The 17,740-nt window shown below is 42.3% G+C and overlaps 1 protein-coding gene across 1 annotated transcript in view; it reads right to left on the bottom strand.

The window, feature by feature from the left end:
• MGMT (O-6-methylguanine-DNA methyltransferase) overlaps positions 1–17,740 on the bottom strand; it is a 301,209-nt gene that overhangs the window by 22,654 nt on the left and 260,815 nt on the right. The window contains exon 5 of the mRNA XM_075257722.1: positions 10,213–10,352. Coding sequence (XP_075113823.1) covers positions 10,213–10,352 — 140 coding nt within the window. The remainder of the gene's footprint in view (positions 1–10,212; positions 10,353–17,740) is intronic.

Raw genomic sequence — 17,740 nt, 5'->3', positions numbered from 1 at the left:
TGACAGGGATTGTACAGACGCTTTAAATCATCTTACCAGGCCTTTGTTCTGACTTCAGGCCCCTTGATTGGGACCAGTCCCCATTCTCCAAGTTACTTTGCTTCCTCCATCCTCTCCTACCCGTGCTATGGGTCCTGGCTTTACTGTAGTAACTAGGGGGAGTAGACCGATCGACCCAGGGGACGGAAGCTGGTACCGATCACCCGACCCAGTGTGGAGACCAACGTACCCAAACGCCCAGACCAGGTAAGAAAAATTCAAGACCATGGCTACCCCCATAACCCATTACTAAGGCATAATTCTAAACATGTACCCATACCATTGGTAAGGACAGCCTAAGGATAGCATTTATCACTACTCTTCCACTGAAGGCGTCTTCGCTTCTTCCCCGCCGTATACCAAGTCCTTTCTATTAGACTCTGTCGGATTGCCAGCGTTAATAACCTTAGTGACAGCCTGTACACTTTACTAAGTCTTACCTGGAACCATAATTTAAGCAAGCAGAATATAAAATCCGGCTATTACTGCTAACCGACCACCGAAGACATCTTATTTGAGTAACAGAATAATCATTTATGAAGGCCCTGGACTAATCAGACAGGCATTCTCCGTCTCCCATGAGTCTTTTTTGATTTCTGTTTGATCCTCCTATACAATCCTAATGAGATTTTTAATTGAACTTTATGGGTACCCTTTGAGGCCTGCAGACCTCACAATCAATCTTGAGTGCTGTAAACTATTTGAAGTTTTTCTTGCAAAAGGTGAGGCACCCTGCATGTCCTTGGCATAATTTGAAGTGGAGATGTTGCTTCTCTCCGCCGCTGCTGGCACCTTTTCCACCTTCTCATAAAGTTGAAGGTCATTGTATGAATTATGTGTAGCAATAGAACTACAAAGGCGAACTTGTAGACAGTGTACACCACGAATTAAGCATCACCCTGACAACACTTGACAGAAAATATGGATTTTCAGCTATTTAGTACAAAAAGAGAGGAGCCATCTGATTTTCCGCTTTGTAGTAAATGTGCGGTAGTTCATGGCATTTTTTTTTTTTTGAAGCCATACAATACTCTGCCAATGTGAGAGAGAATAACACAAAAAAATTCAGCACCAGTGTATTTCTAAGAAAATATAGCCAATATTATTTTTCTTTGTTATTACTCAGTTTATAGATGTAGTATTTGTGACGGTAACATTGGCATTGCGGTCCCTCGATATGCTATAACTATCCCTGGTATTTAGTTTACTTCTGAGACTGGGGGGTAGTTTAACAGCTTAATCTATGGGTATATTCCTCCTAGAACAGTGGTTCTAGTGTCATATAGAAGCTAGCTAGGATACGACCAGAGATATCACCAGTTGGAGACACAGTTGGGACGTGGCGGCAGTAGATTATACAGCTTAATTTATGATTATATACCTCCTAGAACAGTGGTTCTAGTGTCATATAGAAGCTAGCTATGATACGACCAGAGATATCACCAGTTGGAGACACAGTTGGGACGTGGCGGCAGTAGATTATACAGCTTAATCCATGGTTATATACCTCCTAGAACAGTGGTTCTAGTGTCATATAGACACGACCAGAGATATCACCAGTTGGAGACACAGTTGGGACTGGGGGGTAGTTTACACAGCTTAATATATGGTTATATACCTCTTAGAACAGTGGTTCTAGTGTCATATAGAAGCTAGCTATGATACGACCAGAGATATCACCAGTTGGAGACACAGTTGGGAATGTGAGATTTATACGCAGCATGAACTCCTGTCTTTTTAACTGGTGAGATCTCTGCTTTTGTCATAGCTACAACTGCAATCTTGGAGACATATGAAAGCTAAGAATCTCATCTTTCATATGACAGCTAAGTCTTTTCTAGGTAGTATAAAATTGCAGATACAGCTATTTGACGCAGAGGCAGCCGTGAATAAGAAAAGTGCTTTTTCTGAAGTAAAATAAGTAATTCCTGTAATAAGCATCTGTTTGTTACTCTATTCCATTCTCTCCTATAGGTCAAATATATTATCTTCAGGCTGTTGCTGTGGGCCTGCTAAAGAAAAGAGGTCCAGCTCCAATTGCTTTTGCTGTTAGATGGTATGTCGGACTATCCAGTAGAACTTTACGATTACCAAAATTTGCCATCGGGAAAGAAGTATGTTCTTCGGTCCTGAAAAGCTAACCTGGCACTAGAGACACCAATATCAGTTTGACATGTATCTCTTATCTGAGGATATAGCTATAAATGGATTGCTCCCTTAAAGGGATTTTCCTGCCTACTAGGCTTCCAATCACCCCAGGACAGGGAATAAGCATCTGATTGTGAGATAGGAAGTCCTTGAGTTCACTGTGTGGATAGTACAATAGTGCACACATTTTATCACCATTCCATTCATTTCTATCAGACGGTACTACACCATCAGTCCCACACAAGTGAACAGAACCCCATAGGCAGTAACGCTCCATTCACAAAGGGGTCGCAGGAACACCCCTTCTCATGATGACTAGGATTGGGAACAGGATAGGGGGTAAGTGTTGTTAGTGAATAAATCTCTTTAAGACCTTGCCTAAACCAGGATGAGAATTTCATTGGGTACAATAATGGCTTCCATTACTGAATGCCACCTTTGGAAACTCAGTATCTGGATATGTCAATAGAATCGAAACAAACTATTATCATACAAAAAGGCAATTTTTTTCGGAGGTGGGGATGGTGCCCTTTAATGAATAATAGGCCACGGAAGGCCTTTGTACATTTTGCGAAGGATGGCTATGCCCTCTACATCTAACCCTATGATACGTATTACTCATAAATTGTAAATGGCAGGATTACATTTTATACAGGTCTAACATTTAAAGATAACAATTGTGATACGGCTACATGGAAACATACGGTGATTCCTGACATTTATAAGAAAAGAGCCTCACTTTCCCCAATGTATCAGTGGATCACAATACAAAAACACTGGCCCGGCTTCGTACGCTATCACCATCGCAGGGTGCGAATGTCAGAGAAATAAAATGACCTTTAGATTACAGTAGAGCAGAGTGACTTTTACTGCAACATTTGGCCTGTGTGACATGGGAAGTGTGAAAATAGTAAATTGGCAAAAGTACCAGTGTTTAGGAGTGTATACACCCGAGACAAACGTCATGAACGAAAATTATGGAAATACAAAGTCACCAGGCGGCTTTCCAGCAGGGGCCATCAGTAACAAAAGGACTAAAAATATACCTGATTTTTTTTTTTTTCCAGTTGAAATATCCAGTACAAAGAAAAAGAGGTCTATTTTTTGTCCCGAAAACAGTGCCACGCTAGTCCAGAGGTTAAAAGTGGTATTGCAGCTGAGCGCCATCTGTTTTTAAACTGAGTTGCAATACCAGATGCAACCCATGGACAGGTGTGGTGCTGTTGTAGGCAGCCATGTTTATCTAATCCTCAAAACTTCCTTTAAGGTATCTACATCTGCATGTAACTGCTACAGTGCACAACTGTCAGAATAAAAAACAAAACAAAAAAACTCAAACAACTTAAGAATAAAAGAGGATCCTCCAGTAGGTCCAGGCTCCAACACAAATGGTACAGTAGATTTATGGGGTACTATGCTCTACCTCCTAAGGGTTGATGGAGAATGAGCCCCAGATTAATTTTCTCTGGTGGACTCAAAGAACCTCAGCCCGATACCAAGTAAGGCTCTGTTCACACTAGCATCATGCCTCCCATCAGTAATGGAATCATTTTAAAGAGGTTCTAAAGAATTCTAATGGATACCAATGTCCAAAATAGAAAATTGGGTTTTCCAGTTTTTAATGTCTCAAGAAAATAGTGTCTAAGCAATGGAAAACCTAAGAGAATAAAGCTGGAGGGTGGTGGGAGCGGAGCACTCTCTTGTAACCAAAGAAATGGGATATTTCCACATTTACTATAAAATCAGACCCTTTATTTTTATAGTAAGAGTCATCCCACCCGACTGGTGGAAGGGGAGATAAGAACCCCAACCCAACTGATCCTTTGGTTCTTGGGGAGATAATTCAATGCCAGACGTCTTCTCTCCCACCTCTTTCTATTCTCTCCCAGTTTAGTACACGAGCACCTCTCTGGTAACCTGAGCATCCATGTGGGGAGCTGACAGTTATCTATACCTCATGGGGGCTTAAAATGGTGTCCTGGGCTTTATCAATGGATGACCTATCTGAACGTCAATGGGGGTCCAACAACCGGAACAGCCACAGATTAACTACTGAAAGCCATTACAGTGCTCCCTGAGCTCTGCTTCCTCTTCACAGGCCAGATTCCATCATGTTCATCAGTCACAAGGCCTGTTTGCAGCTAGTTACCCTTCCAGTGAATAGGGTTGTGTTGCGATACCAAGAATGGCCACTGATGGGGTAAGGTGGTGTTCCGGCCTCACCATTCACCCAAACAGTTTATCAGCAATGTCCAACCCCTTCTCGACTCAAAGAGAGGATCCTTCCATCAGGACCCACCCTCTAAGATATCCATATGCCATAATACAATATATGAACCAAGGAGAAGAAAGTGTTGTTGAAAATGTCCTTCCAACATGGCTGCACTTCCTGTTGTCACTTTTACAAAATAGAATTGAATACAAAGACTCAACCCGTTGCCCTAACTAGATATGCTAATCCCAGGCAATTTTGGCAGCATCTCCCCATTAGCATCGGTATAAAATACAACAAAATGTAACTCAAAAAGAATCCGTTGAATTTTTTGATAAAATACCAAGTCAAGTTAGTGTAAAATGGGAAGTGTAATTGCTATCTGGTAGTAATGTACCAAACGTTGCCCTGAGGCTGCAGGGGAGACGAGGAGTCGGAGCGGGCCGGGGAGTGTCTGGCGCTCTCCTGTTAGCAGGAAGGAATATTGTGCACTAAAGCTATAGCCATTTGTTTTTTAAGCACAGGTTTTGGAGTGGAAGGAAGGGGAACTGGTTATGGTCAATCTTATTTCAGTTATTTTCTATCCCTCGGTGGTAGTATAAAAAATTTGTGTTCGCTAATATAATGCCACAGTTTGATTATATTACAGACTTCAGAGCTGCTTTAGGGGGGGACGGAGCGCCGCGTACATTCGCTTACTTACACTTTGCTGCGGAAAGTCGCTAACGATATAAAACAGGAATGTTTTATTTATACAGTAATAATATTACAAGGCGCGCCGAGCCTCTTCCAGGTACCGTCTTATTTAAATGTGCCGCTGCGGTTTTTCTGATTTAACCACTCGTGCCCTGGTGTGGCCGGAAACACTCTACTCAACAACTGCGACAAAATGACAATCTACAGGTTTATTCCATAACATTGGTTGCCTAGCTTTTGATGCAAGGGCTGTACCTGGGCTCGGAAGCCTATGTGATCCATATATGACAGACACAGGATTGAATATTCTTTTGTGCAGTGAAATATCTTCCTCAGGGCACCTTTGTAGAGATGAAAGTACATGGAACAGGTCGCATTGTGCATGTGTATACCTACCCTCTATGGCACTATATGTACTTTAATAGCGAACAGTCTTCCTTTAAGGCTGAGGGCCTATGTTGTGGAAAGCATTCTTAGGGGGGTGTTCACATGGAGTAATTTGGCAGTGATTCTGACCTCAAACTCAGAATCCACGCGGAAATAAAGTCTCCCATTGACTTCAATGGGCTTTGTTTTCCGCGCGGAACCCGTTGAACTCAATGGGCAAAAAAGCCTCCCATGGAAGGTTTATTTTTGCGCTCGGATTCTGACGCAAGTTTCACATCAGTATTCGCGCCAAATTCCTCCGTGTGCATGGACCCTAAGTTGCCAATTTTGCAGTGTTTTTTGAGTTAAAGCCAGGAATGGATTTAGTAAAAGGCTTTGGCTCAAAAAAGTGCAGCAAAATCTACAACATAAACAAGACAGCTTTTCCGCAATTGTCCAACAACAATGTCTTCCCAAACCAAATTTGCTGCAAAACTGTAGCATCAGAAGCAAAATAATGCGGCATATACGATCCACGCTCCCATTAAAATCAATGGGAGCGTATACGGCCCACAAAGTCTCACACGCCGTATACGTGCCACATCACGCGGCACGTTACTCCGTGTGAACTCCCCCTTACCTTGCTCTATCTATAATACTTGTCTTCGTAGATCGTGCAGAAGCCTTTAGGCCCCCTCGTGCTCCAGGGCCCAGTAGCGATTGCTGTCTCTGCATCTCCTATAGCTACACCCCCTGGATCAACATGCATCCATGCTCTCTAGTTTAGGGAGAATTGGGCCAAGTGGGAGTGTTCAGCTACTTTCTCCCATTCGCTAATATGGATGGAACCTCATATATATGATCACCGATCTTCTGTAAGTTTGAGTCCTGTTTTATTAGATTGGTCGGACTTTTACTTCTCCTATATTTATAGCAGATCCCATCACTGTGCCATAGATATGTATAGTAGGGCGCTCTATTATCTGAATCAAAGAGCGAAGCGCTGGGTTATCCATATATTACATGTTTAGCAACCCATTCCATAGGAGCTGATGCCATATTATCAGTAAACGTATGACAGATTTGATCACGGCAGTATCTGAAGCTGGGCCATCATAACAGGGAGACCGAACAGGAAAACTCTTCATTTTTATTCACTGATGAAAATGTAATTTACATGGAAATTAATATTATCTAAATACATGATCTTTCCCTTCTTACTTATCCTTAATTGTAGCAGTTATGCTTCTAATTAACCCATTTGTGATTCCAACATGAACCAATTAACTCATCTCTGACCTTAACCAAGTGGGGTCTCGATCTTGAGAATACTTGTGTACGTCTTGGATCAGAGACTAGAACAACCATTGCTAATGTATATTCTCGTTGTCGTACAAATGGTGGAACGTATGGCGATCTCTCATACAGGTGGAAGAAAGCCGCCTCTATAGTTCCGCATATCGGAAGTGGCTACAATGTAAGTCAACGTCCGACCTTCTAACAGGTCTTGTTATATAAGACTTAGGATATGAGCCAAACCATAGTGCTCTCCATAAAAGATACTCATTCTTATAGAGAAGACTCCAGTTTGGCGTATATCATGCAGCAAGGCTTACTAAAGGGTCGGACACTTACTTATACACAGTCCAGTCCTATTAATGTGACCACTGCCTACTTTTGACGTCAACGTTAAATAACCAATCGCAGAAGGCACGTGTCATCAGCCATCTGGGTGCACTCATCATTGTGGAAGGTACGATGGATCAACACAAGTATGCATCTATCCTTGCGGACCATGTTCACCCCTACATGCGAATTGTTTTTCCTCAGGATGATGGCATCTACCAGCAGGACAATGCGACATGTCATAAAGCTTGCAGTGTACGTGCGTGGTTCGAGGAGCACCAGGATGAGTTTACCGTACTCCCTTGGCCAGCAAATCGGACTTCAACCCAATCTGTGGGACCACCTCGATCGGGTTTTTGGCGCCATGGATGCTCAACCGCGTAACCTAGCGCAGCTGGCCATGGCACTGGAGTCAGCATGGCTCAACATCCCAGTGACATCATCACAACATCCCCTCTCTTCCTGCACGTCTCGTAGCGGTCCGCTCTGCCAAAGGTGGTTATTCTGGATTTTGACAGGTGGTCACATTAATGTGACTGGACTGTGTAGAACCTCCAATCATTGCCACTAAAGTAGCCAACCCTGCTGATAATGACAGGTCCGGCCAACCATCTATGGTGTCTATGCTCCTCCTGCCTTTCCCCTGAAGATTTCTGGGAAGACATGGGTCAATTACCTTGTTCACGTGGAGATAAGCTGATGCCGCCATATTTGTTAGCCATTTTCTTTTGCCTCCTATTCACTACACATGCACTACTTTATTCTACATACGATTGTATACCAATTTACCCTTGTCTAGAACATCCACGAGGAGAAACATTTCCTCTAGGCCCAGTAACTAAAATATATTCCAAAACCTATTTTTACAAATGTCAGCTCTTTACATTCTTAATATTATTCTATCGTTCTCTTACCCGATGACCAAGCCCCATGTATTACTTGGCCACTGCAATCATATAATACCAAGATATCAGATACTTCTAAGAACTGTAATAAGATTCATCATCTTATAATTCCGAATAATAAAAAAAATGGTTATAATATTCACAGATTTCCTCCTAAGTTTTAGCGAAACAAATGCTGCCGGCGGTGTTGGGTTGCGTCTGCTGTCAGTTCTCGCTTTCACTGGCACTGACACTTTTATTTTAATCCTTTGTTAAATCCCGTGCACTTTTGCTGTAGGAACATATGCATGGCTTCTTTGTGCAACAAGTGTGGCAGATCTCCAACGTCTATATCCCTCTCCCCTGGAAGCTGCCCACTGGACTTAGTTTTTCCCACTCTGGTTATGCGGGTCAGCCGAGTGCCAACATTCCTGGGTGAGTCACGAATGTAAAATGGACATTGTATCCATTAAATAGCCTCACGTTGCCACCCGTGTGTAGCCAAGTTTGCTTTTGTTGAGAAATCAGACGGGGCTGCAAAAAGGTTCGGGAAACGTGTGAGTGAAATCTGTCAACAATTAAAAATAATTGCGCAGGAACGAGGGGCTGACTTGGTGGGGTGGCAGAGGAGGTGGCAATAAAGACGCAAGGCAGGCTCAGAAATAAAAATAAATAATTGTAATAACTCTGCCGGGCAGGCCGCAGAAGGGTTAAAGCAACTTCGCCACAATGGAAAATTTTTGGGTTAATTGTCATGAATGTGAACGTTTATGAAGAATGGTTTGTCATCGATTAGACTACAAAAATATTCTAGAAACTTATTCACATAAAATTATGTCTGGTAGTGGGGTGGGAGAAGGCTGGTAGAATATGAATTTTTGCAAAAATTTCACTTCTTTTATATTTATAATGGGAATGCCCATACATTGTAACAATTTTTTTTATTTTTTTAAAATAGGGATCACAATCTACATTTTCCCCTATCAGTATGTCTTTGGAGTATGGGAGGAAGTCCACGCAAACATGGGGAGAACATACAAACTCCTTGCAGATGTTAGTCCTTGGCAGGATTCGAACCCAGGACTCCAGCGTTGCAAGGCTGCAGTGCTAACCACTGAGCCACTGTGTCGCCCCCATTGTAACAATTTTATTTTATCGTTGTTCTGCACGTATACAATCTTGATTTACAATATCCTACTACCTTCTGTCTACAGCTTCTATGCAGACCCGTGTGTCTCCATGGCTGACTACAAGTGAACCACATGGTATCTGCAGTCATACTTTACGTCCTCTGTTCTGTTTTTTTTTTAATGTAGATTCTGAGCCCCATATAGGGATCACAATGTACATTTTTTTTTTTCCTATCATGCAAATACGGGGAGAACATAAAAACTCCCTGGCAGGATTCGAACCCAGGACCCCAGCACTGCAAGGCTGCAGTGCTAACCACTGAGCCACCGTGTTGCCCCTCCTCTGTCCTGTTCTTGTCTGTAAACATGGAGACACATAGAGTTGCATTGGAGCTGTAGACACAAAGGAAAGGGAACTGGTTGCTCAAGTTTTTCAAAAATGCTTTAGACCAACTTTATTGGAAAAGAACATATGACAATATGTAAAAGCAGTAACTATGTTATACCATGTAGCACAAGCTCCAGGTGTAGAGTGCGAAGGACGATATAAAACCACCTTTGTTAAAAAATGCCTAACAGCTCATTTGCATATAGAATAAAATGGACTTTCTTAGCCATAAGATCACATTTGACACATAAGGTATATATCACACCAACGTCCAGCATAGAAGTGGTTTAGAAGCTATTTTGGTGGTACAGGATGAAAAACAAGCTTTTTAGAAACGCTGCCCCTCTTGTCTGCAGGTTGTGTTTGGTATTGCAGCTCCATTTATGTAAACTCGCTTTTACCTTTTGCAGGAGATAAAGCCATAGACACATGAACCATGAATTACACCGGCCATTAATGGACTGGTGTATTAGTCTGTTTGTATAAGCGCACAAACTAGCGCCGGCTGCATGCGGAATCCTCAGAGACACGAGTTCCCAGCTATAATAAAAGTGATGATGTTAAGTGGTTTAAATTTAACAGATGGCATCCTCTCTAATTGCAAAGTAATTTACAAGATGCTATAGAAGTTAATTACAATACATATGTGTGTGTCATAAAATCCTAGAAATCATAAATCCAAATGAGAGTTATGAACATATCCGATAGGTTTCTGCTCCTTACCGGATTGCTCCTCATGGCTCCTCCCACAGCTCTCGCAGCTTTGGCATTGCCGCTGAGCTCAGCAAGTTCCTTGTAGGTGATTGTTCTGCCCATTGTCACGTTCTTCAGCAGAGACAGGAGCACACTTTTCTGGAAGGAGTCTGGAAGGAAAAATAAAAGCTGTGATTAGACAGATCCATGACCTATTGAATAAGAATCAGCGGGGGTCCGATATCAGAGTTCCCCGCCGATCAGCTACTTGATGATGCTGCATTGTTCGGGTGAGCACTTTATATATTTGATCAGACCAGGTGACCGATGAACGGGACATCACATGGCTTGTGGACCACTGCTGCCACGTAAAAAATATGGTCTACAAGGTTCTCTGGTATTAGATCCTCAGATCAGGATGGGTCATCAGTTCCCTAAAAACCCCTTTCAATGTACAATTCCACATTCATGTAAATGGTCCTCTAATTTACAATGGTTTTCAGTAAATATATTACATATCTGTGTATAAGGATGTGTTGCTGGCAATACGTCAGCTATATTGGGGATGAACACTCATTCCTTGCCCCTATACATTTCACATTAGACCATATTAAGGCTTTGTAAAGTAGATCTGTTGTTTCACTTGACTTTTCAGTGCACTTTTCCCTTCTCCATTCTGTAGCACTAGTTCTCTCTAAACCGGTGGGTGAAGACTCGCTGCCATACACCGCACACAGTAAGTACAGAAGAATCCGCTTTGTAACAATCTTTCTCAACCAAAAACATCCTAGGCCCGTACAGGACATATATGGAGAAGTACTAGAAAGTGCTGACGTGAGTAAAGTGCTTTGGCTGTGATAGAAAGCTTTAGATGTAGCTCCTGCATCAGACAAAGCATGTCATTCTCCTCTTATCTCCTGCATTTCCTGCTCCCTCCCTCACCCATAGACTTCTTTAATCTGTGTCAGATGACCTACCATCCAAATCAAGACAGATATAGCAGGGATTTTCACAGTGAAAGGCAGGAGGAGCAGGGAATAGCCAGGTAAGACAAGAAAGAGGAATTTCTCTATGATAAGATATATTACAAAGTTTCTTATAATCGTCTGTACTATTCATTTATGCAAAGGTTGATGAAATGTTCACTCGAACAGATGTAAGTACACACCTCCAGGTTTTGCTTCGATTGTGCAGTTTTCACCAAAAAAATTGCCATTCTAATTGTGTCCGAAATTGATTTAGAATGAGTCCCCTTTAGGTGGCAGCTACTCCATTCCCAAAAGAAAGTAGATATGAAAGCAGGAACCGGAAGCCACAAAAAAAAATGGGTGAGTGATGGGGTACTGTGGACTCTTACTAATCTCCCACATTACATCTAGACATTGGGATTATTGGGAAAATTCTTGTTAGACCTCAGGCACATGGCAGAGCCGCGTCCATAGAGTCTGTACGGAGGCGGACTCGTCTCGTCTCTGTAATATGAAGTCATGGGCACTCTGTATGGAGCCATACCGTACCCCTTTAATACAATGTCTTGCGCAGCATGCTTTAAAGGGATTGTCAGATTCATACCCTGTATAGGGCCGTCAAGTTTACTGCGGCTATTGATAGTCATTTGAGTTGAGCTGCAGTAACACCGACCGACCAATATACAAAGATCTGCTTCCCTGTTCTGTATAGTATGAGGACCAGATGCAATCCAAACATTATCTGCACGGGGCTGACTGCCCTAAACCAATCAGGTATTTATGGTCTATCCTAATGATGGACGATAAAAAAGATCCTAGATCACCCCTTTAATTTACAAAATGGAAGACATACAGGAGGTACAGTACGGTACCACAGAAGTCTACAATACAACCATTATGACAATGTACAAATCTGATCAACCATATGGATAGTCCAGGTCTTTTCACGAATATCAAGTGTGTTATGGGTGGCGTGGAGGTGGAACAGGTACACTGTACACAAAACGTGTATACAGGCGACCTCTGGGCCTACTGGTTGATGGTTTTCCAGTAGATCAAGTAGTCTAATAGGTCAAGGTGCAAAATGCCCCCTGAGGGGTGACTTGGTAGACTCCTGAAATTCACTTTGGGATGGGAAACCTGCCACTTTGTAGGGTGCACATATACTTCTTCCACTATTCAACACACATCGCTTCGACCTTGAGGCCAACTCAAATTTGAGAAATTTTCTTGACCAGGTTCTTCCTCCGTTTTCTAAATGGTGAGCTCGGCTAGGTTACTGCAGTCCGCCCCAATCCACCCCTCCTATAACAAGGACTATCCATTATTCTAGGACGTCTATTTTTCTCCACATCTGAGTAATTACATCCATTAACATTTTTCTCTATCGAAGTAAAAATGTCATTGAACTCTTGAGCTTCCACCAAAGTTACTTAAGTTTGCCCGGAAGGCTCGTGAGCACTTTTTTTTTTCATGCTGGTTAAATGAATATAATTTTTTTATTTGAGACTGAAGGGAATGATAGTCACTTTGTTCCGGGGGGGAATGAAAAAATGTTTATTCTTTAATATTATAACATTAAGCAAATGAAACATAAGCATAATCCAGGTGATACCAAAAGAAGGTCACCAAAGAAATTAACTTTTTTGTTCATTAATTTCCATGGATTAGCAGAGGGCAGGAAGATAGCGAATCTGCTCCAGTTTTTTCCTATGATATAATTTCAGACGGTACACGGAGTGTGGCAGTAGGTTGACTGTGGGGTTAATCAGACTGATTTGTCCTTTTAATTGCTTTCTATTCAAAGAAAATTCATTAGATAATGTTCTCTTCAAAATTCATGAATCAATTTAACTGGAGAAACCACATTAACGGCTTTGGGATCATTAGCGGAAGCCTCCGTGTTACTCGGAGACTTTCCTTAGGCAAACATGGGTTTGTTTACTACAATATCTTCTCGAAAAGATTGTAATTTTTTTTTTTTGGGGGGGTGACGCGTTCCATAAGAACTTGCCTCCGTACGGTGAATATCCATAGAGCGGAATATTAAGACGCTGAAGATCTCTCGGAGGTGATTGAACACAGGCAGGAATTGGGTAGTAGTAAGTTTGTTTCGTTCTCTTTTTGCAGGGGGACTGGAAAGGGAGGTCGGACTCAGCGGGGTGGCTGGAATTAGGCTTTGGGAAATCTCGAAGAATAAAATGAGAAGTCTATGCAAACTTAACTGGAGCATGTAACAGTTACAAGAAACAGGGGAATGGTTCCAAAAACATCATTTAAGAGTGGAAGAGTTAGAGGGAGAGCAGAACGTAATGTCCATGTCACTGAATCTCATTTACATAGGAATAGGACAAAAAAGATACAGCTCCAGGAAAGAACATTATTGAAGGCGGACGGGGTAAGGCGCAAATGCGGCTCCTGCATAATGTAATTCTTGTACTGTAAAGAAAAAGAGCAAATACATGTCAGGGAGATCCGACGATATTGTAAAGTGTGAGGCGGCCATACCTCTTAAAGATACAACACACCCTTCTACAATAAGAATAAAATATTGAAGGTCGAAGTCTGAATGCTTACAATGGGCTATGGGATTGTTCAAGTTGGCATCATGGCTTCTAGTTACAGTAGAGCTATGATGGGTCTATGTACAACCGGCAAATCTTGATGGACCATGTTGGTTATAACGAGATTTTCTTGAACCATAATATCGATAGGCTATCATTAGAATAGGTCATCAATATAAACTCTCTCAGCAGTTTCAAGGGCCCACGGGGTTCAGTGGAGCACTGCGCCCATTGTTATATACATTGGTCGGTCTACCAGTAAGCCATCTACTTTGTAGTGGTGGTGGACATTATTGCAGCCTCTTCCCATTTAAGTCTCAAAGGGCTTTGCGGCCCTTTCAAGCCACTTATTAGCGGGAATGCTCAGAGTCCAACCCTAACGCATCTAATGTCAACAGGGAGCCTTCACATGGAGTTACGCTCCGCTCATTCTGAACGTAAAACTTGTTCAGAATGAGCGCGCAAAAACCAGATCCCATTGATTTCTATGGGTGCCGGCATACGTGCGCTACCCATTGAAATCAATGAGAAGCTTTTTAACCTATTGCTTTCAATGTGGTACACGCGTATGCTGGCACCCATATAAATCAATGGGATCTGGTTTTTACGCACTCATTCTGAACGAGTTTTACGTTCAGAATGAGCGGAGCGTATACTCCGTGCGAAGGCTCCAACAATGGGCCATCAATATTCTCATGCTTGACATCCCCTCAAATATAATCCAATGGGATTCTACTATTTTTAAGATCAAAAACAATGCTATAAAGCCGGATGGAAACCATGACCCTATTAAACCTAGTGTGAACAGAGCTTAAGCCAAATGAACAAAACATGAAGTATGTTGCAGGTCAATCCATTGTTTTAGTTTATACAGTGCATATTGGTGTAACGATTTAGGTTTTATTCACATCTGCGTTATTGTTTTAGCGCAAGCCAAGACACTGTGGTGAATGATCTTGTACGAGCCAAACGGTGCCTGATAGAAACCAAAGACTGCAGAGATAGTAGCTATACTCAGATTTAGAAGTGATCAATCTCCCCAAAGGAGGATGGGCAGGGGACACTATCCTCTCTGCAAAAGCCCACTACCAAAGGTCTACCTGGGTAACAGTCATCAATAGTGTTATACAGGTACTAAAAGGGAATTGGTCAAGAAAATTCATGGCTAGCCCAAAGAACGCTCGGATTCTTTGTTTGATGTGAGAAGAGAGCGGTCATAGGACTAGTGACCAGGTGATAACGGATTTCACTCACGATTCCGTTCTCAAAAATGTATCCACCCAGTTCATGGTACACGTCTAAACTAATAGCATCTCTCAATTCACGTATACCCTACAAAAACACACATATCACACAGTATACTGTCCTGATCTACTATGTGCAAAACGTCTATCCTCCAAACTGAAGTAAAATGTCTTTATAGTACTCTTAGTACCGACCATACATGACTCCGACTGCACAAAATAGCCTGATCCATTTATCCCATAATATTTGGCATTGGGGAAGAGTAAGAACGACACCGTACCATCAATTCAGTGGGTTCGACCACCAACATATAACTAATGTGTATGGGCTATTCTACTGTGAGTCAGTAAGTAACCCTTGAAGAGCTGTGAAATATGACTGGGACTATCGGCGAAATCAGGGACATAAGCCTGTAATAGCACCATGTCAGACTTTCTACTCCTTTTCAGTAGAACATAAGGTTCAGGTTGGTTGGGTGAGATAACATTGCAGTAGTTCTTAGAAGTTACTCAGATCTAGCTAGTAAAGAGTCTTAAAGGGATTGCCCAGGATAAACTGTTTTTTTGGGGAAGGTGAAAAAAAAAACAACCCACATTCACCTTACCCTGGTGCTTCAGTGGTTCCCACCGTGGTCAGGAGTGCCCCAGTGCTTCTTCCAGCGGAGGTCCATGTAACCGCTGACGCCGACCAATGGTCTAAGAAAACGAACCGAGATGTCACTCGTCTTGATCATCACTTGTCCTTTTCTTAGGTCGCTGCGGTCAGGTGCGTTGAGGACTTCTGCCAGAACAAAACCCCTGGAGCAGCAGGACCGGACCACGATGGGTGACACAGGAGCACCGGATACAGGCAAGTATGGGTTTTTTTTGTTTTTTTCACCTTCCCTAGCCTCCTTGCCAAAAACGGTTTATCCTGAACAACCCCTTTAAGGCCATTGTTCCCTGGGAAAATATATGCAAAAGAGAAGACGTGAATTGCATTATTTTCCTATTGTACCAATACCCTAAAGCCTCCTTTCCAGCTGGAGCTCCACACGGAAAATCAACCCCTTCCAAAAGTTACAAATATATTAAAAAGGTGACCAAAATGATCAAGACCAGAGTATACGAAGGAAAACCCTAGATAGCACTTACTTGGCTCTCTGGATTTGCTTGCGCACATGGTCTTACAAACGGTGTATCTGGAAATTCGATGTCCAGTTGATAGATCTGATGTTTGCTCGTAGCCAAATGTGTTTGAAAGTCTCCGGGTTCTGGGAAATGTACAGTTATGATTCTAGCCCCATGTTCCTGGAAGCCGCTTTGGCAAATGTTGCTGAATCAGTAGGAATTGACATTCAAGTCTGGCGCTCTCCGTTTTGGCAGGTAGCGTAAGCAAACAGAGACACAGAAACTGACTATGGATCAAAAGGAAAACTATCCAGCAACCTTACTCTGGAAATGCTTCAGTCTTTTCTGATGTCAAAAGAATCATTTCCCAATTTCTTGACCCTTTGTATGAAAAAAAAAAAGGGTTTAGCCTTAAAAGTGCTAATGTTTCTTCTCACACAGACAGGGATCTAAGGGATCGGCAGCAGTGTCCTAGGATGCATTCACTTTCTCAATGTGTCTCTGCAAGACTGAAGATACCGAGACGTCAACTCAGTGATAAAGGAACTCTTTACGGTATATAGACTAATATATGGATATGGCCGACACTAAAGAATGATAGGACTCAAGACTGGCAGAAAAGTAACAAAGAAAAATAGTCAAGTTACTGAAAGTTAACAAAATAATCTTCAAGAGTGGAGCTACTCTTCATCTAATCCTTGTAGGGTCTTTTCATGTTGCTCGGAATGACAAACTGAAATGAGAATCCCCGACTGCACATTGGACAATGCTCATAGAAATGAATTTATGGCACAGAATATAAAGGAGCGTGTCACCAGAACCCATCCCTTAAAGGGTTTTCCAGGCTACGAATATGGATGACCTATCCTAGGGATGAAGTCATAAATATATCCGATTAGCAGGGGGTCTCTAACACCTGACATCCCCACTGCTCGGATGTCTTCAGGAGCTGATGGGCAGTGAACGGAGCAGGAAGCAGACAGCTCTGTTCTCTTTGTAGTGGCTGTTACCGCAGCTTAGCTCCTAGTCGAAGAAAGTGAGCTGATCTGCAGTACCTGGTTTGGCCACTATATGGAAAACATAGCTTTCTGCTTCCAGATCCTTTCTCTGTACCAGATCCTGAGAACAGCTGATTGATGGGGGTGTCAGGTGTCAGACCCTCACTGATCTGATACTGATGATTTATTTTTAGGGTAGGTCATCTATTTTTTTTTTTTTTTTTGGCTGGGAAAACCCCTTTAACATCTTTGTAGAGACTGCCAAAATGATCTATTTTAATGTTAGTTCCAAATGAAGACAAAAAAGGAGGCAGAAGAGCGCTGGTCCAGATCAAGTATTGTCTTTATTCCAAGTGGATAAAACACATTACACGTTTGAGAAGTATACACATTTGAAAAAGGGCTTGTCTCGAAACGCGGAATGTTTTATCCACTTGGAATAAAGACAATGCTTGATCTGGACCGGTGCTCTTCTGCCACCGTTTGTTGCCTTCATTTGGAACTATCCCGATGTGTTTTTGCCACCCCGTTCCTGAGACCAGCAGCCACTCTGAGAGGTCCAACTGAATCCTGATTCTACATGCCCAATAACTAATTGTGAACTGATCGCAACCCGCCAAGGTGAGCAGCTTTATACCAGCTATCTGTCGTACATCACCCCTTGGTACACTACT

This window comes from Leptodactylus fuscus, chromosome 10 (assembly GCF_031893055.1).
Source record: "Leptodactylus fuscus isolate aLepFus1 chromosome 10, aLepFus1.hap2, whole genome shotgun sequence".
Classification (NCBI taxonomy): Eukaryota; Metazoa; Chordata; class Amphibia; order Anura; family Leptodactylidae; genus Leptodactylus; species Leptodactylus fuscus.
Note: the sequence above shows the minus strand (reverse complement) of the source record. Positions and strands in the feature narration are given on the sequence as shown.